At 44.0% G+C, this 24413-nt stretch overlaps 1 protein-coding gene across 4 annotated transcripts in view; it reads left to right on the top strand.

The window, feature by feature from the left end:
* atp13a3 (ATPase 13A3) overlaps positions 1 to 24413 on the top strand; it is a 72655-nt gene that overhangs the window by 33859 nt on the left and 14383 nt on the right. For all 4 annotated transcript variants that reach the window (XR_013790445.1, XM_079506362.1, XM_079506363.1 and 1 more), the window contains 23 exons: positions 789 to 962; positions 2640 to 2852; positions 3155 to 3225; positions 3766 to 3849; positions 4139 to 4208; positions 5368 to 5502; positions 6850 to 6922; positions 9098 to 9229; positions 11249 to 11437; positions 12679 to 12836; positions 13570 to 13758; positions 14228 to 14289; positions 15084 to 15234; positions 16145 to 16264; positions 17245 to 17262; positions 17696 to 17849; positions 18373 to 18493; positions 20191 to 20315; positions 21409 to 21569; positions 22039 to 22173; positions 22577 to 22656; positions 23345 to 23387; positions 23924 to 24033. Coding sequence is in view for 3 of the 4 variants with exons in the window: in XM_079506362.1 (XP_079362488.1) it covers positions 789 to 962; positions 2640 to 2852; positions 3155 to 3225; positions 3766 to 3849; positions 4139 to 4208; positions 5368 to 5502; positions 6850 to 6922; positions 9098 to 9229; positions 11249 to 11437; positions 12679 to 12836; positions 13570 to 13758; positions 14228 to 14289; positions 15084 to 15234; positions 16145 to 16264; positions 17245 to 17262; positions 17696 to 17849; positions 18373 to 18493; positions 20191 to 20315; positions 21409 to 21569; positions 22039 to 22173; positions 22577 to 22656; positions 23345 to 23387; positions 23924 to 24033 (2768 nt within the window). In the remaining variant the exon portion in view is untranslated. The remainder of the gene's footprint in view (positions 1 to 788; positions 963 to 2639; positions 2853 to 3154; positions 3226 to 3765; positions 3850 to 4138; positions 4209 to 5367; positions 5503 to 6849; positions 6923 to 9097; positions 9230 to 11248; positions 11438 to 12678; positions 12837 to 13569; positions 13759 to 14227; positions 14290 to 15083; positions 15235 to 16144; positions 16265 to 17244; positions 17263 to 17695; positions 17850 to 18372; positions 18494 to 20190; positions 20316 to 21408; positions 21570 to 22038; positions 22174 to 22576; positions 22657 to 23344; positions 23388 to 23923; positions 24034 to 24413) is intronic.

Raw genomic sequence — 24413 nt, 5'->3', positions numbered from 1 at the left:
CCCCCTATCTTACTCTGTACCACTGGTACATATGATATTTCTCTCTATCTCACACTGTGCTACTGGTGCCATTAATGAATGCTCTATACCAGGGGTTCCCAAACTTTTTAGCCTGAGAAATTAGACCTTTGCCCGGGAACCAAACTAGTGAAAATGGCAGATATACAAGCTCACAATGTGGTGCGAAGCGCCACGTTGTGAGCTGGTAGATCGGCTATTGCGTGTGTGCGTGCGTGCGGGGGTCTGCGACCCACAAGTGTATATCGACCCACAAGTGTATATCTTGCGCCACCCCTCATCCCTAAACTTATTTGCCTTTTTCTTTTCTTTTTCTTTTTTAAACCTTTTTTCCCCCCAAGTCCGTTGTACGTCGACGCTAGGTGGCGCCATATCCCTGTCCCAGGAGGCAGGGGGGGGCGGGCGAACACCGTATTTAAAGTGAACGCGTATGCTGGCACTGGGGTTTATGCTAACAGCCAGCGGTAGAGATGGAGTTAAAATAGTTAAAATAGCCGATCTACGAGCTCACAGCGTGTCTATGTAGATCAGCTAGACCATTCAGCATACAGATGTTAATGCAGAAGTTTGACCTGGTTTTACACGTATGTGTGATGTTATTTTGAATGTATTATTGCGTCTCTCTGTGATAAACATGTGTTATAATAATAAAAACACAAGTTATAATATGTTATTATTGCTATTTGCAATCACTTTTACTAATCTATGTTGTACTTTTTACACCACCGACCTCATCTCCATCCCCCCTCACCTCCTCTCCCGTCCTCCAGGAGCTGCAGAGTTACCGTCTGTGTCGCTGGCGTCTGGCTCTGGTGGGCCTCGGGGTGCTGTTCACGGGGGGCTTCCTGCTGCTGCTGCTGTACTGGATGCCCGAGTGGTGTGTGAAGTCTACCTGCTGCCGCACCACCGCCCGCGACGCCCAGGTGGTGCTGCTACGCTCCACCGTGAGTCATCTCTCTCTGTGTGTGTGTGTGTGTGTGTGTGTGTGTGTGTGTGTGTGTGTGTGTGTGTGTGTGTGTGTGTGTGTGTGTGTGTGTGTGTGTGTGTGTGTGTGTGTGTGTGTGTGTGTGTGTGTGTGTGTGTGTGTGTGTGTGTGTGTGTGTGTGTGTGTGTGTGTGTGTGTGTGTGTGTGTGTTGTGAGGAACGGATATCCCCAGGAGGATAGAAAAAGGTAGAAAGTTATGCTTAACTTATACTTACAGTTATTTCCGTTGCACAGTGAGGTACAAATCAGGCTCTGGAATTTTACGGGTTCTTACTTCTCAAATGATTTTAGGGTTGAAATATATTAAATGTAAACGAATCATAAGAAAATACATATCTAACTACATTAATATGAGTAAGGAATGGTACAGGTGTCAATAGAATACTAGCCTGGCCCAGCCAGTGTGATTTCTGGTCTAGAGGAGCAGATTCAAATTTGCAGGCGAAAACAGCCGGTGGATCCTATTGGTTCACGATCTGCTCAAATTTTGAGCGACGTCCCTCTGCACTGTTATTGGTTAGTGAAATGCAAGGTTTACTCCCACTCCTATGCCACATTTCCTGGCTTGTTCGCCCAGGCTTTTTGTTTTTTACAAACCGCCTGCAGTCCCCGAGGCTAATGGAATACAATATTATTGACATCCACATTCAACCCCATCAATATGAACTGTACTCCAATTGACACCATGTCTCATGATCTCAGTAGCGTATTTGACCATTGCCGTGGTTGTTGTTTTGTCGTATGATGGGACTGAAAGAAGTGATAGAAGTCATAGTTTAGCATCCACTCCCAATAGTAGAATGGTTAGAGTACTGACCTTATCACAATCACAGTGTCAGTGGGTTCAAATCTTGGCCGGGGACCTTTTGCTCCGGTCATTCCTTTCCTTCTTCACTGTGCTATATAATAAAAAGCAGGAAAAAGGCCCACAAAACCAAAATATGTCATATTTTAGAACAAAACATGCATATGAAAACCATTGTCCAAATCCTCATCCTGGCAGGATCCATTTTGTGAGTTTGCTGTATACTCATGTGTGCTGTTGATGATTTATACCTTGTTGTATGATGGTGTCATGTGTTCAAAATAGCCGTGCAACAAAGTAATACCTGTTCCACAAAACAGTGATTTATTGTTTTCACAGTATAAATTAAGCATAAGTTGGCCTTTTGGTGCCTCCAAGCAAATGTCCCACATGCAGCCCAGGGTTGCTATTTGCTAACCTCATTCTCACATGCCACAGAGTACATGTGAGCGAATACAACCAATTGATTGTATCAGCGCAGAAAATACATTTCCGGCACAACCAGGCCGACAGCCAGACGGACACAGGCTCACACGCAACCATGCTTGTACAAACAACTTGACGTTTGTGCAGTAGCGCCCTGTGCGTGCGTGCTTGTGTGTGTGTGTGTGTGTGTGTGTTGGGGGGCTTCAGTTCTCTCTCTCTCTCTCACACACACACACACACACACACACACACACACACACACACACACACACGTGTGTTCCCGTGACCGTGAAGAGAATTCTGGACCGAGAGGCAGACACACTACAACACCCCAAACAAGAATTTCAGTTTGCATTTAGTGATTCATTGCATGTTTACACACGGTCTGTGTGTCTGTGTGACCAGGACGAGTTCCGACGCTGGTTCCTGGCCAAGGTGCGAGTGATGCTGGCCCCTGGGAGGAACCCGTACCACAGCCTGGAGACCCAGACCACCTCCCTCCCCTCCTCCCCCACCTCGGCCTCCCCTTCCCTGGCCAACGGATACACCCCCCACCCCACGGACGGCAGTCCCGCTCAGGACCTCATCAGGCGCTACGCCGATTACCAGCCCACACAGGTCTGAATCACATGGATCTGCAGTAATGACACACACACACACACACACACACACACACACACACACACACACACACACTCTCTGTCTCATACTTTCTTAACACAAACTCTCTTAGACATTCCTCTCTCTTTCTCTCTTGGACATGCTCCATTTCAATCCAGAGTTTCTCGCTCAGGTCTCTTTGATGACAAATGTTATTGTTTCTCTCCATCTCTGCCTCTCTCTCTCCCACCCTCCCCTCCTGCCTCTCCCCATGTCCCCCCCCCCCCCCCACACTCTCCTGTCGCCTGTCCTCTCCTCAGATCCGTTATTTTACGCTCCACAGCACAACGTACTACTGGAACGACAACCTGCAGAACTTTGAAGTTCTAACGTAAGCACTCTGTCGTCTGCGTATCTGCTGACACCTTCACACTTCACAGTCGGTATCGTTCTGCTGCCTCTCCTCCAGCATACTCTCACCTCAGAGACTGACAGTACAGATAGAACACTGATGCTACTATTAATCTGACCATGTTGACAGAAGTAGCATCACATAATCCTTTAACCCATTTAGGCCTGACCTCAAAACCTCCAGTTTTCTGAAATAAACATTTTCACGATTTTTCAAAAATAGCAGACCTACAAGCTCGTAGCACGCCACTCGGTGGCGCGCTATGAGTAAAAAAATAACCGATTCATCACCATATTTTTAAGTGATCACATTTTCCACACACAGAAGGCAGAATATTAATGTATCGTACACTCTGTACAGAATTCGGTCCAGTATCGAGCCCTGCTGAACAACCAATTGATAAACATGGGGGTTTATAATTGTCAATTTCGCCAAGTTGGGAGCAGAATGAGAGGTAGAATTTGGTACGGTTGGAAATTGGCAAAAATCCATAACATTGATTTGTCTTTGTGATCTCAGAGGGTTGGAGGATCGGGAGTTAAGTTGCTCCGAGCTACACTCGGAGCACAGCACAGGGCTCTCCAGCAACCAACAGGAGTACAGGTAACACCACCAGTACTAATACGTTGTACAGTACCGGTTGACTGTTTAGAACAGTTGCCTTCACAACGATAGTTTCATGAGTTGAATATTGTATGAATATTTATTTTGGACGACAGTTTGCATGACTTCTTCAACACTGCATGGCTTTAATATATGTTTATTACACACACTTTATAAATGTGAAGGTCTTTACCTTCACTGAGCGTCGCGGTCCTTTTGATGGGTGTGTGAAATGTGACATTTGACCCGTGTGTGTAAATGACTCTCCTCTCTGTCTGACCCTTGACAGGAGACTGTTCTTTGGAGTGAATGAGATTGCAGTGAAAGTGCCTTCCGTTTTCAAGCTGCTTATCAAAGAGGTGGGGCCCCTGCACAACACTACGCACTCAGCTGTTTCTCTGGAATTTAAACCCTATAATTAGAAGCTAGTTTGCTCTTAATGTTTCAACTTGCATTGTGGGAAAACGGCAATGCTAAGAACTGGAATGTGTCTCATCACCGAGCAGTTCAAGTGGGCATCATGCCGGGAGGTTTTTATGGTCAAGTACTGCACTTTGTCAACTCACCGACCGTGAAGTTGCACAGCTCAGTGTGGGGCAAGTGAGGATTATATGAATCATTGAGAACTCATACTGTGGTCGTAAGTAGCATTGTATGTAGACAGTTTCTGGAAAGGAAAACACATGACATAAATGTACGGTGTATGCCCGTGCCACTATGACATAAGTACACATGACAAAGGGAAACCACAGGTGCAGTCAAGTACGTTGATGATCCATTATAGACTGCCATGTGCACATGTTCCTTAAACAAATGCTTTTTTCAGTCAGTCAGTCAGACAGACAGACAGACAGACAGACAGACAGACAGACAATATGTCAGTCAGTCGGTCAAACGGACAGTCAATATGTCAGTCAGTCAGTCGGATTGAAGTGTCTTCTGTGAAGAACATTTTGGGTCAACAGAATCTGTGTTAGTAATGCACACAGCATCTCCAACACCCTGAGGGGAAGCTGATCCACCTATTCCTTTCCCACAGTGTCTTTATTGTGTCGTTACTGCTACTTTTCACATTCACTCATTGGCTGCAGGAGAATGAATATATGCTAATGACGACACCCTTTTTTTATAGGAGACTGGGCCAGTCCAGAGTCCAGACAAATAAGCAAATAAATACATAAAAATGATAAATGACAATGATACAGAGATACAGGTGCAGAGTGTGAAATTGGCTCATTGTTCCACGTGATGCCTCTCGTATCTGATAATCCACTCATAAAGATATTATGCACTGTCTCTATTCTGTTTTTCTTGAAGTTCTGCTGCGACTGCAAATAAACAATCTAAAGGTCCTTGTACAATGCACACTGCTGCGTCCTTCTCCACTCCCCCCCCCCCCCAAAAAAACGCGTCCAGTCTGCAAGGACTGCATTGTACCTTTTGTGTACGGTGGACTGGCAACAAGAGATTGTTATGAATTTTACCCGTATCATCATCGCTGCTCTTCTCCTTTTGCAGGTCCTCAATCCCTTCTACATCTTCCAGCTCTTCAGTGTGATCCTGTGGAGTGCCGATGAGTATTACTACTACGCCTGTGCCATCGTCTTCATGTCGGTCATATCCATAGCTACCTCTCTGTACACCATTAAAAAGGTACGGTCAATGCAACCAGGGCTGGTTCCGTCTAAAGCCAGATTTCTATTCCGCCCTGAAAATAGCCGATCTAAGATGCTCATCATACGTCCTGTATGATGAACCCGCCAGAATCTCCTGCACAACTAAATTTTCGGCTCAGTTTTAAGTTGGGCCTATTGTCAGTTTTGGTGCCAGAGTTGTAAACGAAAGCTACAGTAGTACTGTTACCACTTAGGGAAAGAATTTGAAGCCTCAGCACTAAAACACAAAGTGTCTGTGTGTTTATATTTTCTAGTACCTTATCCAAACCCACCCAGCTTGCAGGTTATAAGTCAACCCACACCTCACTGCTACCGACCTTGACCTACCAGGAACAAGTCTGAAGCTATTGATACTGTAGCAGACTTGGGTTATATTCTGTAGTATTCGTAAATGTATCATAAACGCCCCAGCCAGCTGGTGTCCTAAGAAAGGTGAAACAAACTACAACTACTACAATGCCTTTGTCTGGTCCCCTTTGCCATTCTGCTCTTTTCTGTAAAACGTTACTCAGTGAAGACCAGTCCAAGCCAGTTCAAGCTGAGCCAAGCGGGTCTAAACCAGCATCACACGTCCACCACCCTACCCCGCCCCACACCCAGTCTAATCCAGGTCCATTCAGCTCAGCATAAAGACCCATCTGCATGGTCTGTTGCCCCTGGGTTCATTAGTTCGCCACCAAACTCTCTCTCTCTCTGACGCACTCGTGCATACACGCGCACGCGTCGCACATAGCAGAAGAAGCCATTTATTTACTGTATCACATTAAACCTATGTTTATGTGTATTTGTTTTGTATTTTTAGTTTAACTTTATTTAAAGCTTTTGAATCACTTAATTATTTACCAAATGTTATAATTTGTTAAGACCTGAGAAGGAAGTGAAGAGGCCCAATTTCCTTCCTCCTCACCCGCACATTATAATCACATAGGTGGTGGACAAAGGTGGAGAGTTTGAAAACATGACTAATGACAAAAAACTCCCATATCTGTTCGGTGAGGTACAACAATGTGCAGCAAGCAGCAAGATTTGTGAGCTGCTGTGACAGGAGAAGGATGTCAAATGGAATACAAGCACCTTAAGGAATTCAAACCATTGTGTGTACACTGTTTATCAAAAGTATAAAGCTAACGTCTCCTATATGGATGTATATTGTATAACTATCTCTGACAGAAAATGCACAATCTTTTTATAGTTTCACAAGATTGTGAAAGAAGAAGTTGAGGAAAATTTAATTATTTTCCAGAAGTTTTACCTAGTCTCCTCTCTCTCTCTCTCTCTCTCTCTCTCTCTCTCTCTCTCTCTCTCTCTCTCTCTCTCTCTGCAGCAATATATCATGCTTCATGACATGGTGGCAGCTCACAGTATTGTCCGCGTATCCGTATGCCGAGCCAACAACGGTTTGTCAGCACGCTCTTTTTCTACTCCATCATTTTCAATGTATTTGTGGAATGTCTGTGCTTAGGAACTATTTTAACTGTGAGCAAGACACTACACTATTGAGTGTGGCGCTCCATAGGGCCGTCACGATGACACACTTAAGGTGACGATTATTGTCACACAAGATTGCGATTAACGATTTAATTGTGTTTTCGGCGTTGGAAATTGGAACATTTTATAAAGTTTGCCTTTTAGGCTTCGTAATGAAAAGGTGCACAGGGCAGATATGACAAATAACTGAAATATACCAAGAAATGAAAAAGAAAAAAAAAGAAATGGCATTAAAAGAAAAAACTTTATAAAAGGTTAAAGGTACAAGCTTAAGTCATGCGTTGTAAGCTTGTAAATCTGCTATTTGCTATCTTTCAACATGGAAACGATTATGACAAAATAATTGCGATTATCTCAAATAATTGCGATTAGACGATTAAGTAATAATTGTGACAACCCTAGCGCTCCAATCTAAATGAGAGAGTTGATATGAGCTCAGACTCATACATACAGTATGTCTGATGTATACTTTGGTGGGGATCCATTATGGGATAAATGCTTTTGCCACTGTTTGTGGGTATTTTAAGAGTAGAGTTTAAGCCGGCACAGTGTGATGTATGCTGAGCTTGAAGGTTGTCTTTTTTCGGGCATGCGACATTATCGTACGACAGTGTAACTTAAAGCAATACTTGCACAGTCACTCCTTGTCTAGGCTCTCGAGACTGTTGACTAACGTCGAACAGGGCACTGTTTCTCCTTTATTAGCCGATGGGTTCTCTCTGTGTGTGTGTGTGTGTGTGTGTGTGTGTGTGTGTGTGTGTGTGTGTGTGTGTGTGTGTGTGTGTGTGTGTGTGTGTGTGTGTGTGTGTGTGTGTGTGTGTGTGTGTGTGTGTGTGTGTGTGTGTGTGTGTGTGTGTGTGTGACACTGTGTGTGTGTGTCACTGTGTGTGTGTGTCACTGTGTGTGTGTGTGTGTGTGTGTGTGTGTGTGTGTGTGTGTGTGACACTGTATGACTGTGTGTGTGTGACACTGTGTGTGTGTGTGACTGTGTGTGTTTGTTTGTTTAGTGTATTCGTACATTTACATACATTATTTACAATCACTTTGTCACTGTGTCTGTAAAGCATATTAAAGTGTGTTTTGCTGTGTGGGACGGTGTTGTCCTCTGTGTGTTTGGTGCGGTGCAGCGCATGCATATGATGCCTCAGCTCTTTCTCTCACAGCTCAGAGCGGTGTGAGTAATGAGTGATGTGCTGAACAAGATTCCGGGGCTCTGACGCACAAAATACCTCTTCCCCCTTTCTCTGAATTCTCTCTCCCTCCCTCCCTCTCTCTCCCTCCTCTTCACATTCTCTTCCTCACTCTGTCCTTCCACCCAGAGCCATCTAATAGAAGAGTTGCGATATTGAGGGGGCAGAAAACAGCCTGGTCACGTGGTTCATGTACTCGCGCGAGCCCATAGACTGCAATGCATTCCGTAAACTTCCGGTTGTCCCTATTTGAAGCCTTCAAAAAGGGAATAACCAATAGAAGTCTATGTAGAAGAGCCGCCATTAGACCGGCCCCATGAAGTGAACGGAGTTTGCGTAACTGTCTTACTCTATGGCTCTGCTTTCACCCTGTTTGATGTTTCTTGTGTGGTTGGGCATCCCACACGTTTCCCCCTCCCTTCTCTGATTCCCATCTTTGTTTCATCACTCGCTTTTCTTTCTCCACCTGTCCCCTGATTCTTTACCTCATTGGTTCCCAAAGTGGGGTCCGGGGACCCCTAGGGGTCCTTGAGGGAGTTCCAGGGGGTCCCCAGCTAAATGGTAGTTTGGAACCAAATGTATGGACCCTTATGGGTCTGTAACTCTGAAAGTGTACAAACGGAACCATTTGTACACTCTCAGAGTTAAATTAACATTGATTTTACAATATAAATGGGGGTCTGTTGACAAATATGCACATCAAACTGGGGGTCCTTCAAATTAAACGGGTTGAGAATCATTGCTAGAGCCGTAAAATGTTCTCTTATGGGGGTCCCTGGTATATATTTTCAAATGGGTGTCCGCGGGCCAATTAGTGTCAATTTGCGGCTCCTTGACATGAAAAAGTTTGGGAACCACTGCTTTACCTTACCTTGCCCTTCATTTGACCCACAGAGATCGAAGAGGCCATGTCCACAGACCTGGTCCCAGGTGATATCATGGTCATACCTAGCAACGGGACCATCATGCCTTGCGACGCCGTGCTGGTCAGCGGCACCTGCATCGTCAACGAGAGCATGCTCACAGGTCAGAGCTCAACGGTCTCGATTCCCCTCCCACTGTGTGTCTTTCACTACATAGTAAAAATCAACCCAACCCAACCCAATCTGAGCCAAAATTAGATAATCTCGTGTATAGCTACTGTACCCTACTGTGCCAATCAGGAGATACGAGATTTGATTAAAATCTATTTTAGGGACTCCTCATGCATAGAGGGAAGCATGAGGTCAGTCCGCTGCCCCCCCAGGTTGGCAGAGGAAGTGTAGCGCCCAGGATTACATTAGATAATTGACACTGGGTGAAAAAATCGGTTACAAAATTGTGGGATAAAACATAAAAAAAAAAAAAAATCTATTTTAGAAAACCTGAAAACAAGCTAAGCTAATTATGCTACCACCGCAGGTTGCTAATATTGTATCCATAGGAGACCATAACAGCTATGGGTCGCTACATTTCTCTGGCACTGGCGCCAGGTTTTCCCTAGAGGGCTTTGCTTGTAATGTGTTAACTTTGAACTACCGTTGACGGATTTGACGGATTGAATTAATCCAAACCTACCGTTGATGGAATTGACGTAATTGTTTTATTCCCTATAATCGGGGGCCTTAATGTAGCATAATGTAGCAACTTTTGGCTAGTTTGGCGAAATCCTCGTCTTTATGTGAATAGCTGCGTGAAATGCGATATTCGGGGCTTGGATTTGACTTGGATATTAAAATAAACGATGATCCCATAGCATCCCGGACAGATGACTGTGTAACACAGTGCAGAAAGCTAGCGGATGTTGCGTTCCGTTTAACCGGAAATGACATCGCCAGATTCGCTCTATTCGGTCAAAATCGGCATAATGGTGAAGTTACCGCCACCATCAGGACTGGGTCTCTAATACTATAGGATTGCCGCGTGAAAATTAGATATAGTGTGTATATCACAGATTTTTCTATTGGCATTAAAAGTGTGAATTAAAAATATGAATAGAGCTGGCAGAAGGCACTGAAAAGCTGCTATTGGGGTGAAACTGTTTATCTGTTTATCACAACACTGTATTAATCTGGACTGTTCCTAAAATAAAAAACAAACAAAACAGCAGGAATGGAAGCAGAGTTCCTTCTCTCCTGTACTGCGCCTGGGCCAGATTACATTACATTGCTGTGTTCCAGATGGCTGCTATAGGGGGACTGCAGGATGTGACGAAGGGAAAGTCAAAGTGTGTGTGTGTGTGTGGTGTGTGTGGTGTGTGTGGTCCCCACACGTATCCACACACACTGTACTTGATGCTCCAAAGGTGATGTTTTATTTAGCACACTTTGAACCTAATAACCCAACGTTTCCCGCCTAGTAGCTACTCTGGTGGATTTCACTAAATGTTTTTTAGGGGACAAAAGCACCTGGTTGGTTATCTGCCAAAGCGCACACACTTGCCACAGTCAGCAAAACAGTATCAGCATTTGCACGACCATGAGTCCCAAACAGGAGACTACACTACATGCATGCACACACACACATACATCCTCCTCATGTCTTCCTCCTAATGTATTGGCAGATCTCAACGTCTTAGTCAGGTAAAAAGTAGATCAATGTCATGACAAACAAAAGTGTTGCCCAGCCCTGCATCCTATTAACCCATTTTGGGCGGGATCCCCTTTTGGTGTTAGCATTATGTTATGCTTTAGCTATTGAAAAATAGCAGATCTACAAGCTCATAGCGCGCCACCGAGTGGCGCGCTACGAGCTTGTACGTCTGCTATTTTTGAAAAATCGAAGAACGACTGACATAGAAACATAGCTTTTTCAGAAAACTGTCAGGATGTAGAAGACATTTTTAGAATCTGATCTCGGGTCAAAATGGGTTAATGTTAGCCAACGGTACTGTTCTCTTGTGCATCCTGGCTGCTAGTAGTCGAGTCCAGCTTATTATCTATGCCACCCACCATCCTTTGCTCTATCGTCTTTTCATTGACATTTCAGGCTCTCCTCTCCAACTGCACTATAAATAAATACTGTGTAACACAATCTCTCTTCCCCCGTCCTCTCTCCTCACTGCAGGTGAGAGTGTTCCAGTCACAAAGACCAATCTTCCCAACCCCTCCCAGGCGGATAAGGGTTCAGACTCAGAGGGGGACCAGGTCTATACCACTGAAGGGCACAAGAGACACACTCTGTTCTGTGGAACGCATGTCATCCAGACTCGCTTCTACACCGGAGAGCTGGTCAAGGCTGTGGTGGTCAGCACAGGTGCGTGCGTGTGTGTGTGTGTGTGTGTCTGTGTGTGCGTGTGTTCGTAGATCGCCTATTTTTGGCTATTGATTATTTTTAAGCTGAAAGAGTATTTGAAATGGTTCAAAACTAGCAAATAGAATACATGTTTAGAGGCATCTTCCATAAACATGAATGGTATCAGAAATGTGATAAAAGCAAAGGTTAATGGCCCAACCTGTGATTTCATCAACTGGTTGGTTGTATGTAGTAGAACAGCAGCAACACAGGTTTAGAATGATAATACCTAAACAGCATTTTCAGTATTTGTCTCCAGCAGGCCGACGGCATGGGGAGAGAGTATGTTTTGCACTCTGTCCGTGTGTGTGTGTGACTATGTCCGTCCGTCCATCTGTGTACAGCTAATCTCCGGCACCGTTAACCCGGTCGATGCACACACACTCGATGAACGATGAACCTCTGCCCCAAATTATCCAGAACGGCCTGTTATAGCGCCACCAGGAGGCCGACTTTTGAAAAAACATTACTCCTCCAGATTCTGTCCAAAAATCCCGCGAATCGTTTCACACTATCTCTATAGTCATGTGTTCAAGCCGGATCTGTCCGATATTTCATATTCCATCCTAATTGGCTAACATTGGCTTTCAAAGTTGGCAGGATTGGCACCGTTTTGAACCAAAAGCCTCAAATCATGAAAGCAACGTGAAATTTACGTGAAATCTTTCACAGACTTTCCTACTAGGCTGAGGAATATATCCCACCCTTTTCACATTGCCCTGTTATAGCGCCACCAACAGGTGGATTTTTACAAAACACATTTTTGGAACAAATGGCCTCAAATCATGACCGCACCGTGCAATTTACGTGAAATCTTTCACAGACTTTCCTACTAGGCCGAGGAATATATCCCACCCTTTTCACATTGGCCTGTTATAGCTTAACTATATCTAGTTAAGCTTTATTCCACGTGCACTGCTTGTGAGCTCTTTTTCCGGGGACACCTGCAGGCATGAGCCACATTTAGCCACACAACGCAGTGGTAGAAAAAGAAAATATGTATAAATTCTAGTGGCTGAGTGTTTTATTGTGTTCAAACAAAACATTAAACCTCCTCCTCTACCCCTTGGGTGTTGTCTTTTCCCTTTATTGCGTTCAAATACACCATTAAACCTTCTCCTCTACGCCTTAAGTGTTGTCTTTCCCCTTTATTGTGTTCAAACAAGCCATTAAAGATCCTCGTCTAACTCACACCCCTGCAGGTTTCAGCACAGCCAAGGGCCAACTGGTGCGCTCCATCCTCTACCCCAAACCTACCGACTTTAAGCTCTACCGCGATGCCTACCTCTTCCTGCTCTGCCTTGTGGCGGTGGCCGGCATTGGCTTCATCTATACCATCATCCTCAGTGTCACCAATGGGGTAAGGCACCTGGAATCAGCTGACATCTTTCATTAGATTGATCTTTGGGTGGACATTTGTTTTGCATAGCCAGACAGGCAGACAATCGCGGGACATGTTACATAGCAGATTTTGACTTCCTTTTTCTCGGTTTTCGAGTGAAACGGCTTTCAGAATAAGGTGATTAGCCTATTAAATAATGCTGGCACACTGCATTAAGCGCTTGGCTGGTAGACTGTACTGTACACTCCTGCGATTTGTGGCTAGATGAACAGCTTACATTGTGCCCCAGTACAGGGTAGATTTAGCTGTAAAATATAAAAATATGTATAACTGATTTCCTAAAAACCTAGATTTCTGTGGTTGTACTCAAAACTTAATAGATGGGGGAAGGCTAGTACTATTGACTACTGCTATTGAACTAATGCTGTGACAACACTAGGGATGGAAATTGTTCATTTGTATGGATATATTGATCAACGTATCGATACTGCTTATCGATCCGAGTCCTTATTGATCCCTCTATCAATCATTTTCAATTTGGTGGAAAGACAAGACAATACATTCTAAGGTATTTATTTTGTTAGTTTGTTAATTGTAAGTCTGTAACGGTCTATATGCCAATACATAATGTTATCTGTGTCGCTGGGCATTACTGCTACTGATTTATTTTCAAATAACATTATTTTCAACAGTAAAGAAGCTAAATATTGATTTGAACATTTAGGTTAAACGTGTGTATGTACCCTGCCAGGTGCCAGCCAAGACCATCGTCATAGAGTCGTTGGACATCATCACCATCACAGTGCCACCAGCGCTTCCCGCCGCCATGACGGCAGGCATCGTCTACGCCCAGCGGAGGCTCAAACGCATCGGCATCTTCTGCATCAGTCCTCAGAGGATCAACATCTGTGGGCAGCTCAACCTCGTCTGCTTCGACAAGGTGGGGAGCCTCATGCATCAGCACTGCCTGGGGAAGGCATATGGTCTGCAGGGCTGCAAGAGATGATTCTTTTCATAGTGGATTAACCACATTAATCCTTGCATCCCCTTTAGGACATTTGGAAAAATGGAAAAGTCTATAATCTGTGGACAAATATGGACATCGGCATTGTGAACCAATGGTTACTGTTGTATCCATATTATATGGAGATCCCTGATGTTTTTCTTACAGCAACGTGAAATAAAAGTCAAAATGATGATCGCTATTTATCGCACATCAAAGTATCTACGGCTTAAGTGGCCCTAGCTTTGGAGCTAAGTGCTCGAGTAACTTTACAGCACACGAGATACAGCTAATCTCAGCTCAGCAATCAGTGGTTAACTTATAACCTCTAAATGACCGGTGCTATGGGTGTTTTAAGTGTGGATGAGGAAGTGGTTGATCATGTGTTTTATTTCTGTCCTATCAGACTGGAACTCTGACAGAAGATGGCCTTGACCTATGGGGAGTCCAGAGAGTTGAAAATGGCAGGTATGATGGTCAACTACTAGATAACAGATAAAATACAGCAGTAATGACTTTATTGCTGTCGTTTACCTACCTGGTGAGTGGTGACTGAGGATTTTCATTTGTTAAAACATTCCTCAATGAATAATCCAAAAATGAAGAAGGAACTTGGTGAATGGAATTTATCGGAGACCCGATTTAACAGAAAAACGATCACCGATCGATCAAGTCCAAATCACCACTCATATTATCACCTCTCTGCCAAAGTCTGAAAAATGTTTCCAAAATATCACCACAGAAGATATGGCAAGGTTCAACTGGAGCTCATTCGTTTACCCCTCAATTGTTAAAAAAGTGTATTTACTTCATGTTTTGGAAGGTACTAGAAAACACTTTTTTTCTTAATTTTTTGGATTCTTCATTGAATTCACCGTAAAGGAATGTCTGCCTGATGGAGGGGGAAATAACTGGGTGGAATAACGTGTTCCTTCCACGCGCTACGTCCAACCGGGGCTCGGATCAAAATGACGTGGTCAAATCAGGAATGGAGAGATGTAAAAAAAGTTGTTTATGTGAGCAGGGTGGGTAGTGGGAACAGGCTTTAGTTTATAGACAAACTATTTGTCCGACTGTCATTAGACCGACAACCTACCTCAAACCCTAACCTAACCGCCAGCACGGGAGCAGCGCATGTCCAACCGTTGTTTCCGCATGTCGGTCCGTTCATGTGTCTAATCTGCGTGTGCATCCCAGCAGGGTTTGTACCGCATGGTGTAATTATTGGATATAATCTCTCCCAATATTTCTCCCACCTCCAGTTTCCACGTGTCAGAGGAGAATCCATACAAGGAGAGCCTGGTGAAGTCTCAGTTTGTGGCCTGCATGGCTACTTGCCACTCCCTCACCAAGATAGAAGGACAGCTGTCTGGAGACCCACTCGACCTCAAGATGTTTGAAGCCACAGGCTGGGTGAGGCCTTGTACACACATATCAGACGAACATGGTCTGGTCTGTTCCGTCCGTGTTTCATGGCCGCCTCAATGCTTTTCCAATGGAAGTCACGTGGTTTGACCAAACACTTGTGTTTGATGGGGGGAGGGGGGGCAATCAAACACAAGTGTTTGGTCAAACCAAGTGTTTGGTCAAAGCCCAGGTGTTCTAGGGACCTTCCAATTATGCAGCAGTATTCTGGCAGCTGTAATAAGTCCAACCTTTACAATGGTGAAATCATTTTTAGATATGCCTGCCAGGGACCACTGTCCTGTCCCCAAATAGACAGAGCCGCGGATCTCTGGAGGATTATATTTTATGTTGCGTTTCAATTAAAGCAATCAACTGGCTACAGTGGCACCATTCGCCTTCTGCCTCTCCCCTTAGTTTCTCGTCCTATGGCAAAAACCGATGTCGATCCCTGGCCCTGATTCATTCACCCTTCACTCTCACACATGCTTCAGACAAGGCAGCATTTGTTTCTAACGTTTAGCACAACATGCACGGCATTGCACGCTTTTCATTGACGATGTTTGTGACAATGAGACTTGGCAGTATTCCAAGCTGTGGGAGACACACTGGTCCCTGGTGCTTTTCTAATGGGCCTGTTTGTCCTGGACGTCTCGAGGGCTTTCTCTGATGGGCCTGTTTGTCCTTGAGGGTGAGAGGATGACACTTTAGAACGTTGCTGAACTTGATACTTCTCTAGGCCACACAAAGCCTACGCTTTTAGATCTACAGTACAGTATTACAAAAATAGATATTTCCAGGAACTTAGAGAAGCATTGTGCCAAAACACAAAATGAATATAAAAGAAGAAGAAGTAGTCTTCTGTCTGCTAACTGTAATCCTCAATTCAACATTCCGATCCCTTCTTTGATCTGTTCAGATCCTGGAGGAAGCAACTGAGGAGGAGACAGCACTACATAACCGCATCATGCCAACCGTGGTGCGCCCGCCCAAACAGCTGCTACCCCCCGAACCCGCTGTCTCCACAGAGCAGGACATGGTGCGTAACACACACACACACACACACACACAATCACACTCTGTTTGGCTTAGTTCGCTTGAATTTAGGGGTGAACACTTGATTTGAATAAGCATTTAAATGATCAAAAATAAATATTAAATTAAATTGGCAACCGAATAAAGTTCTAGGCCAAGTTCTACAGACACAAAGTCTGGCACTGTGCACGTGTGGCTCGTCCAATTTCAAACACCAGCTGTCAGCTGTGGAATTGTATAGGTTTCACTTATTTTTCCCATTGCAAAACCGAGTGGTCATTCTCCAAATATTGGACAGACGATGGATATGCAGGTTGGCCATTTTATCAATTTAAAATGATTATTGTGATGATACGTTGGATGACTTTGTGGATGCGGAAGGCTCGTGTGGTATAATAACTCTCAATCCCTGGTGACATCAACTACAAGTAAATGGACTGCATTTATATGGTAAACGGACTGCATTTATTTAGCACTTTTTCGCCAAAGCACTTTACGGTGCATTTCACATTCTCCCATTCACATACATATTCACACACCGATGGCAGAGGAAACCATGCAAGGCACCAACCTGATCATCGGGAGTTAGTGGTTCAGTTTCTTGTCAAGTAAAGACAGAGTATTCACCCTCATAAAATTCAAGCTTATTTCAATGCAGCAGTCACCGAAATAACAAGCACGTTTCTGTGACTGCTGCTGCTTTCAAATAAGCTTGAAACGCATTTTGTGAGTGCGGCTATTCCCTTTTGATTAAGTATTTTTAAGAATCTTCATTAATCTAAGTTGTGGGAGTTGAGCATGCCAATCTTTTGGATGACCTCGACTCTAAGACCAGGTCATGTCACAGAACAGCACTGGGTTTTGGATGACCTCGACTCTAAGACCAGGTCATGTCACAGGCACAGCACAGCACTGGGTTTTGCTTATTAGACCAAAATGTTACATCACTTTCTCATCACATGTTCTCTTCTTGTGTCATTCCAGGAACTGTACGAGCTGTCGGTAAGTGTCCCACTTCCTTTTGTTGACAATGTTCCACAAAGTTGTCCTTATTTCTGTTATGTGAGCTGGCCCGGTTAAGGATTTGAAACCTTAAGACTAGGCAAACTTGTTTAACCTTTTGGGCAAACTCAGTTTTGGGAACTACTTTTCAATTCTTCTTCTTTATGGGATGAGCAAATCTCCTGGTGCTTCAACTAGACAATGATATTGTCTCAGCAATTGGGATTTATTGCATATTAAATTGCATTAAGTGTAAGTGAAAAAGGAAAAAACTCCCGCACACTGTCTTCAAATGCAGTTGAAAAGTTTATTAATTAAGTTTATTAAAATGGAAAACACAACGGTTCAGTCTATGGGACCTTCATCTGACTATCTTTATGAAACAGAAATTAAAAGTGCAATTAAAGTGTGTGTTATGGTGTGTTGTGTGCAGACGGCGTATGAGATTGGAATTGTGCGTCAGTTCCCCTTCTCCTCGGCGTCCCAGAGGATGAGTGTGGTTGCTCGCCTGTTGGGAGAGAAACGCATGGATGCATATCTGAAGGGAGCGCCAGAAGTGGTGGCCAGTCTCTGCAAGAAGGAGACAGGTGAGATGTCAACACAACTGTCATGTTGGTTTTTTTGTTGCTATTCTTTGTTTCTTTTCCATTTTGCTATGCCAATTCCCTCTTGAAATTGTGTCCCTTGTCAATTGGTTGGTTCATTAGGGATGGTGTAGGCAAGAACATGTCCATTCTGATACATGTGTAGATTGTGTACTAACATGCCAAGGACAGGTGGGGTTACTACCCGTCTTACTCAGGGACACTACCGTACGTTTCTACCCATTCAGCTATGGGCCCATCATGCACAAGCACAGCTATCCTCAACATTACAACCTCTTGTGACCATCTTGTTTGTTTCCGTTGTTACCGTTGCTGTGCGAAAAGGCACCAACTCACAGAAACGATCTGCTTCTTTTTTTTCTTTTCTTCTACTTCATTCTTTCAGGTGTGTCTGTCAGGTTGATGTTGTTTTTTCGTCAGCTTCCCCTTCATATAGCCTCCTGAGAGGAGTATTTCCCTGCATGACTGGGTCTATAATTCCTGGTCTCTCTATGTCTCTCTCCAGTACCAGAGGATTTTGCAGAGGTTCTGGAGGACTACACCAAGCAGGGCTTCAGGGTCATCGCCCTCGCACACCGCCGCCTCGAGTCCAAACTCACCTGGCACAAAGTCCAGAACATCAACAGGTATCACAGCTGCCCCTCACCCCAGTTCAGTGTCACCCTGTTACATATTGTCACTGTCGGGTGACAAAACCATTACTTTTCAGGAAATGGAAAAAAAATAACACGTGGATCCAATGTAGTTATTTTATTACAAGCCCTTGGTAATACTTTTCACTGGTTAAATATTTATAAAAGCCACAGACCGACTTAACCACATTAATACCCTATTTTGGGTATGTCATCATACAGTAGGTGAGGCGAAAAATAGAAGAAGAGGAAGAAACTTCATCTTGTGTGGCTATTTTTTGCAAACATTGTCATACAGTGTATGCCAGAGTATACAATAGGTTATTCATTAGTTATGAAAGAAAGAGGTTGCACACAGTCACGTACACCTTGCAGCAGTTCAAAGCAGGCCAGGGCTCAGAGGCTTAGTTGAGACTAAAGATTTGCGATTTGCAACAGAATCCCCAAAAGTAGTTTGCAACATTATAATCACTGAACAGTCCACTGACCCATTGTTGTTTCTATGGCAATGGTATTGAAACAGTCCCTCCGGGATGTGAGATATAAACGGCATAAAACAGGGCAGTGACAGTCCACATCAATGCAAAGAGCAGGCATTTGAACCTATTGGATTATATTCTGTATATAAATTATACTGTATACTCTTACAGTATACAAACTATTTCTCTCTGTTTCTCTTTTGCTCTGTGTCAGAGGTAGGTGTGTGCTGTACATTTAAAAAAGACAGACCGACATGCATCACTTCACTAGAGTGTGTGTGTGTGTGTGTGTGTGTGTGTGTGTGTGTGTGTGTGTGTGTGTGTGTGTGTGTGTGTGTGTGTGTGTGTGTGTGTGTGTGTGTGTGTGTGTGTGTGTGTGTGTGTGTGTGTGTGTGTGTGTGTGTGTGTGTGTGTGTGTGTGTGTATAACGGCAGATTGAAACGGGGTAATGCTTCAAAGAGATTGATGAGCTGGTCTTCACTTGGCTCTGTCCAGAACGCTGCCATTTAATCTGTGTTTACAGCGTGAGCATGAGCGATCCCCGGGAGCTGTACACGCCTGCACTTGTCGCTGTTTGGTTATAATGTTTGATATCTTCTGAAACGTGCTGCTTCAACAAATTGAATGTCTTGCTACTCAATGAGCCAACATGAGCTGTTTTTGTTGTGTTCCGAAGCAATAATACACGAGAGGGTGTGCTTTATCATGATTATTGGCACAGTCCAGTGATGCAATGAGGCTTTAGCCAAGTTTCACATGCATCACTGAAGTGCCAATAATCACCATAAAGCACACCCTCGAGTGTAATATTGCAATACAACAGTTACCCTTCAAAAAAAACATGTTAACTAAATTTTATTGTAACTAAGATATTCGATTTAGATACTACGACCACAAATATCCCATGCAAACTGCTAGCCTAGTCACTCACCCGGCTCTGCTCTGCGAGTCTCCGTCTCATCAGCACAGCTGATTTTTATGTTTTGATTACAGTAGGTGTGCCATCATGCTCGTTTCGTTTGAAGCAAGGGAAGAAAGATGGCTATTTCAACCAATCGGATTGCTTCCTCGAAACTACCCGTTGTATAATCATTGGTGTAAAGTGTAAACTGAGCTCAACTCGTATTGGAGCTCTCGCCCTCAATTATCGAGGGCACAGGCTAGGGTGATTTCTATTGAGCCTGATGAGTGATTGCGTGTTCATCATGTCAGGGACCACATTGAGACCAACATGGAGTTCCTGGGCCTGATCATCATGCAGAACAAACTGAAGGCAGAGACTCCAGCAGTTCTACAGGACCTCCGCAGAGCCAATATCCGCACTGTCATGGTTACTGGTGAGCAGCACACACACACACACACACACATACACAGAGTACTGTACCTCTATAGTGAGCAAATGTCAACACAATCATGGTCAATGCTGAAAATGCACACAGACGGCGTCTGACGCGCACACACAGACACAGACCACACTACAAACACACAACCTCTGTTTCTCGCTGGGAGTGTTGCTTGCTTGGAGCTCTGCGGCTCTTCTCAGGCTCATTCTTAGTGTTTATTCAGCTATTCCTGGAATCTCGACTAATAAAGTTCAACAATCTGAAACTCTGCTTAAGCTCTTAAGTCCACCTAATGCGCTCTCTCTCTCTCTCTCTCTCTTTCTCTGTCACTTAATTTTATTGTATTTTTTTTGCCATTTATTTTTTTCTTCTCACTCCCTTTCTCCATTTTTCTCTTAGTGTCTCCCCCTCTTTCCTCAATCGCCCACCTATCCCTGTAGTCAACCCAATTTAAACGGCATCAGAGTGCCAGGTCTCTCCTCACGCTAGACACACAGTCTCTCCTCACGCTACACACACACACACACACACACACACACACACACACACACACACACACACACACACACACACACACACACACACACACGTCTAGGACGTTGCTGTAGGCTGACTGAAGGCTTCCAGGACAGTGGTCTGTGGTGTTTTCCTAATCTGCTTAGCTACTTTCTATCCCAGAGGCAGTCCAGCTCCCTCCGTGATTCTGGTGATCCAAATCCTTATTTAAGTAACAACAGTTGATCCCAGTGCTGTACAATCAAATATAACAACAACCTAAAAACAAGACCATTTTAAATGACATGGGCAGAAACCTTGTATCTCTCAACAAGCTCACAATGCGTCATGTAAGCTTGTAAACCGGCAATTTTCACTATTTTAAACGGGATGCTACTCAGCGATCTTGGTGGAAGGTGTCTTTGTAAAATGTCAGAGATGCTGGAGAGATGTTGGAGCTGCAGTAGCACATTAATGATTTGTAAGCAAACAATAACATCTTAAAATCAAAGGGCATGACGGTAGTCAGCAGCACAGTACCACAGTAGTCACACCTTTCGCTCTACTCAAGATCTTCTTTCTGCCCATGCAGGGGACAACATGCTGACCGCTATCTCAGTGGCCAGAGACTGTGGGATGATCCCTCCCGACGACACTGTCATCATCGCCGATGCCTTGCCCCCCCGAGACGGACAGTCTGCCAAGATCACCTGGAGATACGCTGACAAGCCCGGCAAGATGCCACGATCAGAGGTGAGGAAGCATGTGAAGGTCATATACTCATATATTGTTTTTTAAATTATTATTATGTTTACTTTTTTTAGTGTGTGGTTGCAGCAACCAGACTAAATTGCCCGACTTTTTTTTATAGAGCAACCCCAAAACGTTTCTGCCCTGCCCTACATCATCATCATCATCATACTGTACATACTGCAACCACACTTGCAATTTCCTCGAAATTTCGAGTTTAATGTTGTTTTATGCAATAAGATAGGACTTTTCTGTTGGATGTATTGGCTGTCAAGGCCAGAAAGTCGTTTTTTGCCACTCAGTAGGCATTCCCCCATAACTTGGGGATATGATACGACGCGCAACGTGCATACCCTCTATTGAGAAGTGGATAGGAATGACCATGACAAGAGGTTGACATATCAACACTGGTCCATCATTCAGGTTGTATCTTCACACAGCTCTACTTGTCTCCCTAATCTGTCCCCGACAGGAAGTGTCCATCAGCTTGGAGGACGTGTGTCATGTGGACGAGCCCAAGGCTCAGCTGCTGCAGCACTACCACTTTGCCATGGGCGGAAAGTCCTTCGCCGTCATCGCAGAACACTTCCCAGACATGCTCCAGAAGGTAGGGGGGCAGTGGGACCACAAACACTGTAACACACACATTTAAATCATTACAGTAAAGGCTGTTCTAGGAGCCTTAAATTTGTTTAGAGCATGCTCTCTTTTTCAAGGACGCCCTGTTTTCTTACAGCAAATTAACTTGTGTCAAGTCAAGACAACATACTGTAGAATTCCCCGGCTTTACAAATTAATACTCATCCACCTTTCATAATTAATTCATCATAACAGTTATAAGTATTATGTATTGGAGCTAGCGCATTTGTATTATCCCTTTAGAATATTTGTATTAAAATAATTATAAATATTTGTTAACCGAAAGGGAGCACGAGAGCAATTCTAAACACAGTTGTGATTGCAGTTCGGGGGTTGCAATTGACACTTGTGTTGTGTTGTGTTGTGTGCAGCTGGTCCTGCATGGAACTGTGTTTGCCAGGATGGCCCCTGATCAGAAGACCCAGCTGATTGAAGCACTACAGGGTGTAGAGTGAGTACCACGGTCACTATTTCTTAGAACACTAGTCTTTTTTGAGTGGTGCAACCACTCCAAGGAACAGAAATGTCCGTGTTCAACTATGTGTGTGACTATGTTTGTGTGTGACGTTAATGAGCACCAGTACCAATGAGTACCAAAAGTGGCGCTGTTGTGCCAGAAACAGAGAGAGAGAGAGATAGTGCTGCACTGTTGCCTGCTAATGAGAGAGAGGGAGAGAGAGAGAGGGGGGGGGGGGATTTGCACCACTCAGTTCACACAGGTGTGATTTTTTTTAACAATACTTTAACCATTTTGTCGCATTGCTTACGGTTTTCATGTTGCTATGTGAAAAGTTTGATTTATATATACATATATTAAGTATGTGGTGATAGAATTTGCTGTGTCCATTAATGCATACTGATTTCTGGGGATTCAATTACCTTTCTGCTAGCGCCACCCTTAGGCCAGAATTTCAAAGTGCACATGCAATTATTTAAATCAATACATGAATTATCCTAAAATAATACATCCTAATCCAAAATGTAAACTTTTTGCACAAAATATCTCGGATCTAAAAGACATATTACAGGATCCTGCCATGTCATATTTTTTGTCTATACGAGTGCATCATTTTACCATTTTGTTAAGGTAGCTTTTGCAATGTGTAGGAACATGATTATTCTTCATTATCTCTCTATAGCTACTTTGTGGGCATGTGTGGGGACGGCGCCAATGACTGTGGAGTAAGTATGCTACAGTACATCTTCAAGCTTGGTTTGTACTTTGTTGCATTGTGAGCTTGTTATACTTCACAAATGTAACCTGCAAATTACTACATTAGGGCAGCAGATGGGGTTGTCACAATTATTGTCTCCACCAGGCCGAAGGCATGAGGGAGAGAGTATGTTTTGCACTCCGTCCGTGTGTCCGTCCGTCCAAAAGTGGCCGGAATGACATTTGTGATTTGATTGGCTGAGCACGGAATGTGATGTATGATGATAAGAGCGCCCCTCACTTCACACGAGTGTGATTTTTTGTATTATTATTATGAAGCCTAAAAAGCCTTAAAGCATTAATCTCAATTATTTGTGTGACAATTAATCGTCGACGTAAATGTGTAATCGTGACAGCCCTAGCAGCAGAAACATCTTACTTGAATTAATACCAAACAAGTACACTGTAATACAAGACCAGTTCAGTTTTGCTAGTAGAACCTCTGCTACTGCATGGCTTCATCTGTGTTGTAACCTACTGTATGTGATCCTGTGTTCCTCTCCAGGCTCTGAAGAGGGCTCACGGTGGCATCTCTCTGTCAGAACTGGAGGCCTCGGTGGCCTCTCCGTTCACCTCCAAGTCCCCCAACATCTCCTGTGTTCCCAGCCTCATCAGGTACGTACTGTCATCACATTGCATTTCATTCACAACAATTCACAACCTTCTGTGCCCGGGTTTTCAGCCATTTTTCACTACGTTTGGAAAATCTCAGGATATTTTGCGTCGCTCCAAGTGCTCTCAAATGACGCGCACGGATGTTCTAGAATCAAGAAAAAAAATTCTATACGCGAGTCAACGCGACAAGCTGTTATTGAGAGCTTGCTCCGCGAGCAGTTTTCCATTGGACTGCATTATAGAGCGGAAAGAAGACAGGACACTGCACACGTGCATGTGAAGAAAAAATAAATCTGGTCACGTGATCAACGTGTCCCGGGGTGTTCCGAGAGCTCACGAAAATCAGCGAAACGTTCCATAGGTTAGTGAACAGCGCCCTC

Source organism: Electrona antarctica (genome assembly GCF_951216825.1).
Source record: "Electrona antarctica genome assembly, chromosome: 7".
Taxonomy (NCBI): Eukaryota; Metazoa; Chordata; class Actinopteri; order Myctophiformes; family Myctophidae; genus Electrona; species Electrona antarctica.
Note: the sequence above shows the minus strand (reverse complement) of the source record. Positions and strands in the feature narration are given on the sequence as shown.